The 11838-nt window shown below is 36.7% G+C and overlaps 1 protein-coding gene across 1 annotated transcript in view; it reads left to right on the top strand.

Annotated features, from left to right (window-relative positions):
* Positions 1 to 11838, top strand: part of thop1 (thimet oligopeptidase 1) — a 20645-nt gene that overhangs the window by 4298 nt on the left and 4509 nt on the right. Inside the window, exons 3-10 of the mRNA XM_016282088.1 lie at positions 1382 to 1530; positions 1842 to 1949; positions 2045 to 2147; positions 2243 to 2403; positions 2531 to 2666; positions 7665 to 8031; positions 10931 to 11132; positions 11225 to 11411. Coding sequence (XP_016137574.1) covers positions 1382 to 1530; positions 1842 to 1949; positions 2045 to 2147; positions 2243 to 2403; positions 2531 to 2666; positions 7665 to 8031; positions 10931 to 11132; positions 11225 to 11411 — 1413 coding nt within the window. The remainder of the gene's footprint in view (positions 1 to 1381; positions 1531 to 1841; positions 1950 to 2044; positions 2148 to 2242; positions 2404 to 2530; positions 2667 to 7664; positions 8032 to 10930; positions 11133 to 11224; positions 11412 to 11838) is intronic.

Below are 11838 nucleotides of genomic sequence, written 5' to 3'. Positions count from 1 at the left end.
GCTGTATTCGATCAAAAGGGTGCTTCTACTAAATACTGAGCAAAGGGTCTGAATACTTAGGACCATGTGATATTTCAGTTTTTCTTTTTTAATAAATCTGCAAAAATGTCAACAATTCTGTGTTTTTCTGTCAATATGGGGTGCTGTGTGTACATTAATGAGGAAAAAAAATTAACTTAAATGATTTTAGCAAATGGCTGCAATATAACAAAGAGTGAAAAATTTAAGGGGGTCTGAATACTTTCCGTACCCACTGTATACAGTGTAAACTGTTGAATGTTTAACAATTTATTATATAATAATTATATAATGGATATAGTTAAATTTATAACTTAATATATTCATTTTTGCAGTTATTAATTAATTATTATTAAATATTGCTTTGGTATGTTGCACACACAATGATGTTTGTAGAAAGGTAAACGGAGGTCTTTAGAGGACAAATATGTCGTCATAAATAATAAATACTTATATTTTTTCCGGCTTTCACTGACACTTTTTTTTTTTTTTCCCTGATTATGACTACTAAAAATTCATTTGTTTTCAGACTTTTAACCCTTTAAATGCCAGTTTGTTTACATAATGCCACAGTTTTTTTTAATGAAAAAAAAACACATATTTTCCATATGCTAAATGCTTAGAAAAAAATTGGCCTTTTTTCAGCTGAAGCAGAAAAAGTAAGCAAAAAAAATGTGTGAATGAAAGCCTTTTAATGAAGAATGCTTGATTTTATGCTTGCATGGTACTGGTAAATATTGTTTTAATGGGTCATTTAATGGGACATTTTTGTTTTTAAAGTACCTCATGTAAAATAGATTAATGAAAGAAAATGAGGGTGAAATTAAAATGGTAATAAAATACACATTTATGCCATTTGCATTAATAGCCAAAATGATAACAAAAAGACAAAAATGTCCCTAAGGACGCACAAGGGTTAAATTTGATGTAACATGTAATCTGTGTTAATCTGCTAAATGGTTATTGTTTGTTTCGGATTACTTTTATTTTAATAATTCAGTCCACGGGTGACATTTACAAAGAAACATACCAGGTTTCTCTATCTACTTTTGTAAACCCCATCAAAAAAAAGTCTGAGTGTGCAGGAAAACTGTGTGTAGTGGCATACGCCATTCAGCACTTTTTGCGTAATGACACGCTGACCAGCTCGTGCGTTCCACTGCGCCTCACCATTGTTCAGGTGTTGAATTCGCTGAATTTTGTTTCCTGCAAACCAAAAATGCATCTTTCTGTTCTTCTACTTTATATTTGTTCAATAGATATAATGTTGATGTTTTGTTGAAGTCATGTGCGTAGAATCTCTGAGGACCTGCTGATTAAATTCAAATATCAAAAATGACCGATTATGATTGTTTTTTTGCAGTTCAGCGGAACATGTTGGATTTCCCTCAGCATGTGTCCCTCTGTAAGGACGTGCGCACGGCCAGCACTGAAGCCGATAAGAAGCTGTCAGAGTTTGATGTGGAGATGAGTATGAGAGAGGATGTTTATCAGAGAATCGTGGCTCTGGAGGTGAGCAGGGAGCGAGCACTAACACATCTCTCTCAGGAACTAAACGCTAGTATCTCTCAGGGACTGAGCTGAGCTCTGAGACAGCTGAGCTAACCTGCTAACTGACTTTAACAAACAAGTCACACGTTAGTGTGTTGTTCCACCAATGCTTGCATAATTTCTTGTTAGGAATGAAATAAAAACAGTTAAAGATGATGCAAGTTTAGAACACCTTTTGTAAACACTTCATTTCTTGAATCAACTGAATTTATTTTATGTCTTGTCATTTTTATTTAATATATTATTATTATTTAATTTATTTTATGTTACAGGAAAAGCTGTCAGATGAGAGTTTAACCACCGAGGCCAAGCGTTACATGGAGAGACTCATAAAGCTTGGCAAAAGAAACGGCCTCCATCTTCCCAAAGACACACAGGAGGTCAGATATTAATATCTTCCATTCAGTTTGTTGTGTAACAGTAGCACAAGTGTTCTTGTCCAGTCTGTAACAGAGTTTTATCTTGCATGCAACAGGAGATCAAAAAGATCAAGAAAAAAATGAGCGCACTGTGTATTGATTTCAACAAACACTTGAATGAAGATACAACTTGCCTCCATTTCTCTCGAGAGGAACTCGGTGGGTGGTTAAGTGCTTACTTAAACGGCTATTTTTTTCTTCTTTTACATGTAGCTTTGAAAATAAGAGATGATGGGTGTAAATGCGTTTATTAGGGGGGCTCCCTGAGGATTTCCTCAACTCTCTGGAGAAGGATGAGTCTGGAAAACTGAAGCTCACTCTGAAGTATCCTCATTACTTCCCCACCATGAAGAAATGCTTCGTCCCAGAGACACGGAAGAAATTAGAGGAGGCTTTCAACTCACGCTGCAAACAGGTCAGATATCCCAGAAATCACCTGTAACCAGAACTAGAATGCTACCCAACGGCACCATGCGGGCGATGCTTTAAAATAATTCCAGTGAATCGTTTTCATAGTGTTACTGTAATGATTCCCTTGACAGGAGAACTCTGCTATCCTGAAGGAGCTTGTAGAGTTGCGCTCTCGGAAGAGCAGCCTGCTGGGCTTCAGCACTCATGCCGACTTTGTGCTTGAGATGAACATGGCCAAGACCTCCAAGACGGTTGCAACTTTCCTTGGTAATGATTGAGATCTTCACATGGAAATTTGCCCAGATGTAAAAAGACAAGAATCTCGCATATCTAAAATAGCAAAGTTGAGACTAGAGCTGAAACTCTTAAAATGTGGTTATAGTGTGGAAAAGCAAGCCTTTGAGAAAATCTTTTTTTATTTATTGTAGCAAATTAGCTCAGATGAAATGTGTATATAAATAATTAAAATTAACTAATAATAATTAATTACAATTATTTATATCAGCTGCCAGTAGTAGCTGTAGCAGAATTAATATTACCTAACTAATCTAAACTAATCTGTTCGTCCAGCGAACATTGTGTAATTTCATATCAACTTTAAGAAATGATATTTTTGTGGCCATAGAAAATAACTTTCTTACAGTACTAGTTAAGAAGAGCATGTAACAAGATCGGATCGTAAAAGTGACATTGATTTACAAGCAGTGACAGAATCTGAAACTCATGTAATTTGTGTACAAAAAGTTTTAGTAACTAAACGCTAACACATAACTAATCTAACAAACATACACGCACACTCATGCATGCATGCATACAAAGGGGAGTTAAAGGGATAGTTCACCCAAAAATGAAAATTCTGTCATCATTTACTCATCCTCGTGTCGTTCCAAACCTGTATGAGTTGCTTTCTTATGTTGATCACAAAAAATATATATTTTGAAGATTGCTGGTAATCAAACAGTTGGTGGTTGCCATTGACTTCCATAGTAGGAAAAAAAAAATACTATGGAAGTCAATGGCAACCACCAACTGTTTGATTACCAGCAATCTTCAAAATATATATTTTTTGTGATCAACATAAGAAAGCAACTCATACAGGTTTGGAACGACACGAGGATGAGTAAATGATGACAGAATTTTCATTTTTGGGTGAACTATCCCTTTAACTCCCCTTTGTATGCATGCATGCATGAGTGTGCGTGTATGTTTGTTAGATTAGTTGTGTTGGCGTTTAGTTACTAAAACTTTTTGTACACAAATTACATGAGTTTCAGATTCTGTCACTGCTTGTAAATCAATGTCACTTTTACGATCCGATCTTGTTACATGCTCTTCTTAACTAGTACTGTAAGAAAGTTATTTTCTATGGCCACAAAAATATCATTTCTTAAAGTTGATATGAAATTACACAATGTTCGCTGGACGAACAGATTAGTTTAGATTAGTTAGGTAATATTAATTCTGCTACAGCTACTACTGGCAGCTGATATAAATAATTGTAATTAATTATTATTAGTTAATTTTAATTATTTATATACACATTTCATCTGAGCTAATTTGCTACAATAAATAAAAAAAGATTTTCTCAAAGGCTTGCTTTTCCACACTATAACCACATTTTAAGAGTTTCAGCTCTAGTCTCAACTTTGCTATTTTAGATATGCGAGATTCTTGTCTTTTTACATCTGGGCAAATTTCCATGTGAAGATCTCAATCATTACCAAGGAAAGTTGCAACCGTCTTGGAGGTCTTGGCCATGTTCATCTCAAGCACAAAGTCGGCATGAGTGCTGAAGCCCAGCAGGCTGCTCTTCCGAGAGCGCAACTCTACAAGCTCCTTCAGGATAGCAGAGTTCTCCTGTCAAGGGAATCATTACAGTAACACTATGAAAACGATTCACTGGAATTATTTTAAAGCATCGCCCGCATGGTGCCGTTGGGTAGCATTGGTTCTGGTCGTCTCACACGTCTTCCATTTAAGGATTATGGAGGCCACTGTGCTCTTGGGAACCTTAAGTGCAGCAGAATTTTTTTTGTAACCTTGGCCAGATCTGTGCCTTGCCACAATTCTGTGTCTGAGCTCTTCAGGCGGTTCCTTTGACCTCATGATTCTCATTTGTTCTGACATGCACTGTGAGCTGTAAGGTCTTATATAGACAGGTGTGTGGCTTTCCTTATCAAGTCCAATCAGTATAATCAAACACAGCTGGACTCGAATGAAGGTGTAGAACCATCTCAAGGCTGATCAGAAGAAATGGACAGCCCCTGAGTTAAATATATGAGTGTCACAGCAAAGGGTCTGAATACTTAGGACCATGTGATATTTCAGTTTTTCTTTTTTAATAAATCTGCAAAAATGTCAACAATTCTGTGTTTTTCTGTCAATATGGGGTGCTGTGTGTACATTAATGAGGAAAAAAAATTTACTTAAATGATTTTAGCAAATGGCTGCAATATAACAGAGTGAAAAATTTAAGGGGGTCTGAATACTTTCCGTACCCACTGTATACAGTGTAAACTGTTGAATGTTTAACAATTTATTATATAATAATTATATAATGGATATAGTTAAATTTATAACTTAATATATTCATTTTTGCAGTTATTAATTAATTATTATTAAATATTGCTTTGGTATGTTGCACACACAATGATGTTTGTAGAAAGGTAAACGGAGGTCTTTAGAGGACAAATATGTCGTCATAAATAATAAATACTTATATTTTTTCCGGCTTTCACTGACACTTTTTTTTTTCCTGATTATGACTACTAAAAATTCATTTGTTTTCAGAATTTTAACCCTTTAAATGCCAGTTTGTTTACATAATGCCAGTTTTTTTTTTATGAAAAAAAACACATATTTTCCATATGCTAAATGCTTAGAAAAAAATTGGCCTTTTTTCAGCTGAAGCAGAAAAAGTAAGCATAAAAAAAATGTGTGAATGAAAGCCTTTTAATGAAGAATGCTTGATTTTATGCTTGCATGGTACTGGTAAATATTGTTTTAATGGGTCATTTAATGGGACATTTTTGTTTTTAAAGTACCTCATGTAAAATAGATTAATGAAAGAGAATGAGGGTGAAATTAAAATGGTAATAAAATACACATTTATGCCATTTGCATTAATAGCCAAAATGATAACAAAAAGACAAAAATGTCCCTAAGGACGCACAAGGGTTAAATTTGATGTAACATGTAATCTGTGTTAATCTGCTAAATGGTTATTAAGAAGAGCATGTAACAAGATCGGATCGTAAAAGTGACATTGATTTACAAGCAGTGACAGAATCTGAAACTCATGTAATTTGTGTACAAAAAGTTTTAGTAACTAAACGCCAACACAACTAATCTAACAAACATACACGCACACTCATGCATGCATGCATACAAAGGGGAGTTAAAGGGATAGTTCACCCAAAAATGAAAATTCTGTCATCATTTACTCATCCTCGTGTCGTTCCAAACCTGTATGAGTTGCTTTCTTATGTTGATCACAAAAAATATATATTTTGAAGATTGCTGGTAATCAAACAGTTGGTGGTTGCCATTGACTTCCATAGTATTTTTTTTTTCCTACTATGGAAGTCAATGGCAACCACCAACTGTTTGATTACCAGCAATCTTCAAAATATCTTCTTTTATGTTCAACACAAGAAAGCAACTCATACAGGTTTGGAACGACATGAGGGGGAGTAAATGATGACAGAATTTTCATTTTTGTGTGAACTATCCCTTTAAAGTGGATGAATGAAACCATTAGAGAAACCAGAGAATGCAGCTATGGAAAATGAGTCAGTTAACCGTCTGAGCAGAAACCATCAGCGGGGTCTACAGCGTATTCTAAACATCTGTTTCATTTAGTTAAATGTACGATACTTGCATTGCCTTGGCCGTTGAACGAGCATCCGGATGCAGTCTAGGATGAAAGATACCAAACACACATCCGTAGATACCAAACATGCTATAGGTGAGGTTATATTAGCTAAGGATTCATAATGCATGCATAAAACAGTATACAATACAAAAGACAATATACAGGAACATAATAATACACACAATGATGGTGATATGCATGTTCATTCATAGAAAGGTTTGGCTATGAATTAATGAAAGAAGTCTTTTCCTATGGGCAGTATGTGTCTGTTTCGAAGTGACTTCCAGTGGGCTATAAAGCCAGCCTTATCTTGTAATGTGTCCTGGCTGCGATCAGGAATCATTCACAGACATCCTGGCACCCAGTCTGGTAGTTGGGGGAGGGGTCTGTTGGACTATTTGTTAAATATAACAAATAATAATGTGTGATTTGTCCAGTCGATACATTATTTTATTTTTTTTAATTATGCAAATTATGATATGAAAGAAGTCTTTTCCTATGGGCAGTATGTGTCTGTTTCGAAGTGACTTCCAGTGGGCTATAAAGCCAGCCTTATCTTGTAATGTGTCCTGGCTGCGATCAGGAGTCATTCACAGACATCCTGGCACCCAGTCTGGTAGTTGGGGGAGGGGTCTGTTGGACTATTTGTTAAATATAACAAATAATAATGTGTGATTTGTCCAGTCGATACATTATTTTATTTTTTTTAATTATGCAAATTATGATTTTTTTTTTCTCCAGCAAGGATGCATTCACTTCCATTATAATTACAAAATATTTCCATTAAAACAAAAACCTATTTAACTTTCTATTTATCAAAAAATCCTGACAAAATGTATTACAATTTCCACAAAAGTGTTAAGCAGGACATCAGTTTTCAGCATAATAGGCCTATAAAAGTGTTTCTTGAGCAACAAATCAGCATATTAGACTGATTTCTGAAGAATCATGTGACACTGAAGACTGGAGCAATGATGCTGAAAATTCAGCTTTGCATCACAGGAATATATTACATTTTCAAATATATTAAAAACATAAAACTGTATATTGAAAACAAAATCTTACAAACCCCCCCAAAAATACATTTCCTAATGTAATTTATTTCAAATAAGTAATAATTGTAGTTAAAATTGATTAAAAACATAAAATGGTTATTTTTAAATTGTACGTATTTCAATTAAATTGTATACATTTAAACTGTTCATTTAAAAAAAAATCTTACAAACCCAATCATTAGAATAAAGAATAGAATAAAACCCAAACATTAGAGTAAAGAATAGAATAAAAAAGTATAATTATAGTAACTGTATATTATATTATTCATCTGTTTGGTTGACTCTCTTAATCTTTGTTTAACCCTTTGTCTTTCCATTATCCCCTGCACACTGTAGAGGATCTGGCCCATAAACTGAAGCCCCTGGGTGAGCAGGAGAGGGCCGTGATCCTGAAGCTGAAGGAACAGGAGAGCCAGAAGAGGAATCTGCCCTTCACTGGAGAACTCCACGCCTGGGACACGCGCTACTACATGACCCAGGTGGAGGAGACCCAGTATGCAGTGGATCAGAACCAACTGAAGGAGTATTTCCCAATGGAGGTGGTGACCAAGGGCCTACTAGACATCTATCAGGAGTTGCTCAATCTCAGCTTTCAGCAGGTGGCGGGTGCACCTGTCTGGCACGATGACGTTACACTTTACTGTGTTAAAGATCGCACCTCCGGGCAGGTCATTGGCCAGTTTTATCTGGATCTTTTCCCCAGGTGAGCACTCATACTTGTATGGTTCTGGTGGTCATGCTGGGGGATCTGAAAATTTGTCTCAAATTGGGCTCCAGGGGCTGGATTCATGAAAACATTCTTAGAAATAAAATTCTTATATGAATATATATTATATTAATCTTATATAAATTAAGACAACAGGTTAAGTAGAAATAGCATGAATATATAATATAGTGCATATATTTATCAAAATCCTTCTCTCTAGAGTTATTTTACTACTTAACTAAAGAGCTATGGACATTGAATGGCTTTCCTGAGATAAATGTAATTCTACGGGACATTGTTTACAAGCTGTTACATTGACGTGTTTCCACGGTTAAAACACTGACTGATTACTTGTAACATGATACATTTCAGTAAGTCATGCTGTTTCTTTCAGTATACCTTGAACTGAAGGAGATCTATCTATCACACCACATTAAAGAGTGTCAAAACGACATTTATTGTTTTGAGTTTTGTTATAAAATTGACAATTCGAAAGCTAAGATTTTTCATATCAGAAGTAACACAAATGTTTATTGAAGTTTTGTTCAGACATCAACTTAAATCAGCATAGACAAACCATCTTAGTTCATCAAAATGATGATAGATTAAAAATAAAAGAGAGACACCGACACCGTGAATTACACCACCGGAGAATCGCTTTTTATTGGAGGCCGGCCGAAACAAATATTTTTGGTTGGCTAAATAATGGTGCATCACTATTTGAAGTGATTTTCATTGAGTTAACAGCGCGTCTTCAGGAAAGAACTGCCATACAATCAAACAACACCAAAACCTGTCATTTAGTTCTTATGAAAAAAAATGTCTTAAGAATCATGAATAGTACTTAAGAATTGTACTTGTATGAACAATAATATGAACTACTTGGAATTTATCTTAAAGGGATAGTTCACCCAAAAAGGAAAATTTGCTGTTAGTTTACTCACTTCAAGACCAAATCAATACCCATGGCTCCTGACGATACATTAAAGGAATAGCTCACCCAAAAATGAAAATGTGATGTTTATCTGCTTACCCCCAGGGCATCCAAAATGTAGGTGACTTTGTTTCTTCAGTAGAACACAAATGAAGATTTTGAACTCAAACCGTTGCAGTCTATCAGTCATATAATGGAAGTGAATGGGAATCACGGCTTTGAGAGTCAAAAAAACATACACAAACAAAACCAAATTAAACCCTGCGGCTCGTGATGATACATTGATGTGTCAAGAAGCGAAACAATCGGTCTGTGCAAGAAACTGAACAGTATATTGTTTTTTACCTTTGATTCATGCAATGTCCGAACTGTCCTGAGCGCGTTCTCAACAGCCGGCGCGTGACACGTCGTCGTCTTCTTGCTTTACGGCAGATCGCAGACTAAAGCAAGACGATGACGCGTCACCCGCCAGCTGAAGAAGACGACGCGAACGTGCTCAGGACAGTTCGGACATTGCGGTGAATCAGAAGTAAAAAACTATATAAATACTGTTCAGTTTCTTGCACAGAACAATCGTTTTGTGTCTTTACACATCAATATATCGTCACGAGCCGCAGGGTTTAATTTAGTTTTGCTTGTGTATGTTTCTTTGACTCTCAAAGCCGTGATTCCATTCACTTCCATTATATGACTGACAGACTGCAACGGTTTGAGTTAAAAATCTTTGTTTGTGATCTATTGAAGAAACATAGTCACCTACATATTGGATGCCCTGGGGGTAAGCAGATAAACATTAAATTTTCATTTTTGGGTGAACTATCCCTTTAATGTGTTATGAAGTGAAACGATCGATCGGCGTAAGAAAATGAACATTATTTACAACATTATTACCTTTAATCCACAGCCTGGGCAAATGGTTCAGCGTGTTCACGACTGTCTGGAGCGCGATCTTCCGGCGGTCACATAATGGCGTGCACGGGTGCAGACTACCACTTAAGCTGATGGCTGTTTGTTTACAACAGGGAGAGCGAAGACTAACATTAGCATCAAGCTACATAACACCATTTCTCACCATCGAATGTCTGAAACATTTCATTTTCCAATGATTTACACGATCTAATGAGAATTAGCTGCTTCCAGTGCTGTCTGCCTGTGTTTTCTCTTCCACGTTCGCTGTTCTGACTCAGAGGAAGCTCGTTTGCTGCTCATCTGTCATTCATATTACATGTTCATAACCTGCCGTGTCTCTTCCAATGATGAAATTACATTATACTTCTGCATACTGTTACTCAGAAAAAGGTTTCTGCACACGAAGCTCATAACCACATGATTACGATAGTATATGGTTTGTAATGTGATTTTCATGAGATTTGGGGTATGTTCATAACAAAGAAGTTTTACACAAGAAATGCAAGTGGTAGTCTGCACCCACACACGTCATTATGTGACAGTCGTGAACACGCTGAACCGTTTGCCCATGCTGTGGATTAAAGGTAATAATGTTGTAAATAATGTTCATTTTCTTACAGACCGATCGTTTCACTTCATAACACTTTAATGTATCGTCAGGAGCCATGGGTATTAATTTGGTCTTTTGTTTTTTTTTTTGACACTCAAAAACCGGCACCCATAGATGTGTACTATATGAATTGCCAAGGAAAATGGTTTCACCTAAAAATCTTCTTTACTGTTCTGCTGAAGAAAAAACAAGTCAACTACATCTTAGATGGACTGAGGGTGAGTAAATTAACAGCAAATTTTCCTTTTTGGGTGAACTATCAGTTTAAGAGATTTCGTAACTTTTTTTTTTCTTAAATTTTATGAATCTGGCCCCTGTATCCTGAGGGTTTACAAGGGCTTCACTGTCTGATTTTTGAGACGTAGAGCCCATTCTCATCCTGAACGCAGAGCTTCAGTGGCAGTTCAGATAGATTAATTGCTAATTCTCCATGATCCCTGTAGGGAGGGGAAGTACGGCCATGCCGCATGCTTTGGCCTGCAGCCCGGCTGTTTGCTCCCAGACGGAACAAGGCAGATGGCTGTGGCTGCCATGGTGGCTAATTTCAGCAAGCCCACCGCTGACGCTCCGTCCCTGCTGCAGCACGATGAAGTGGAAACGTACTTCCATGAGTTTGGACATGTGATGCACCAGCTTTGTGCTCAGGTCTGAAATATGGCTTTCCATGACATTTAGGTTGCAACTAATTTGCAGTCTGTGAAGATTAAATATAGTCCGATGTTCTTCTGTTTGTTCAGACCAACTTTGCGATGTTCAGTGGGACTCATGTGGAGAGGGATTTCGTGGAAGCTCCGTCTCAGATGTTGGAGAACTGGGTCTGGGAGAAGGAGCCCCTGCAGCGCATGTCCAAGCACTACAAAACAGGAAACCCTATTCCAGAGGAGCTTCTGGACAAACTCATGAAGTCTAGACTTGCTAACACAGGTGACCATAGAGAACACACTAACTATAAGTCAAATGTTTACTCGCACTTAATTTGTCTTTGTAAGCTGTTTTCACAATGTAATTATTCATTGAATAGAATAGAATAGAATTGGGGGGTTGGGGTCAAAGAAGAGAAGGTTTTGAAGCGTTTGAGTCAGAACAATTATTAATTTTGTTGTGGTATGTCGAGGAGTGACTGATACAAACTAAGGTCAGTAGAGTTTTTTTTATTTGTGCCTCTTCCTCTCTGTAGCCTTGAGCTTAGAGCAATGTTCACAGAGAACATCAGTCAGGGGGCAGAGGGGCTGGTCTGAATGAAAGGGGGCAAAAGTTGTCTAAGCAAGATGTTAGAGTGGTCAAAGAGTGTCAATAGCCAGTGTTCGTGTCCAGTGCTGAAAACTGAGAGGGTGGAGGAAGTGAGGATGAA

The sequence above is a fragment of the Sinocyclocheilus grahami genome, unplaced genomic scaffold, assembly GCF_001515645.1.
Source record: "Sinocyclocheilus grahami isolate Dianchi unplaced genomic scaffold, SAMN03320097.WGS_v1.1 scaffold154.1, whole genome shotgun sequence".
Lineage (NCBI taxonomy): Eukaryota > Metazoa > Chordata > Actinopteri > Cypriniformes > Cyprinidae > Sinocyclocheilus > Sinocyclocheilus grahami.
The sequence above is the reverse complement of the archived record's forward strand: the minus strand, read 5'-3'. Positions and strand labels throughout refer to the sequence as shown.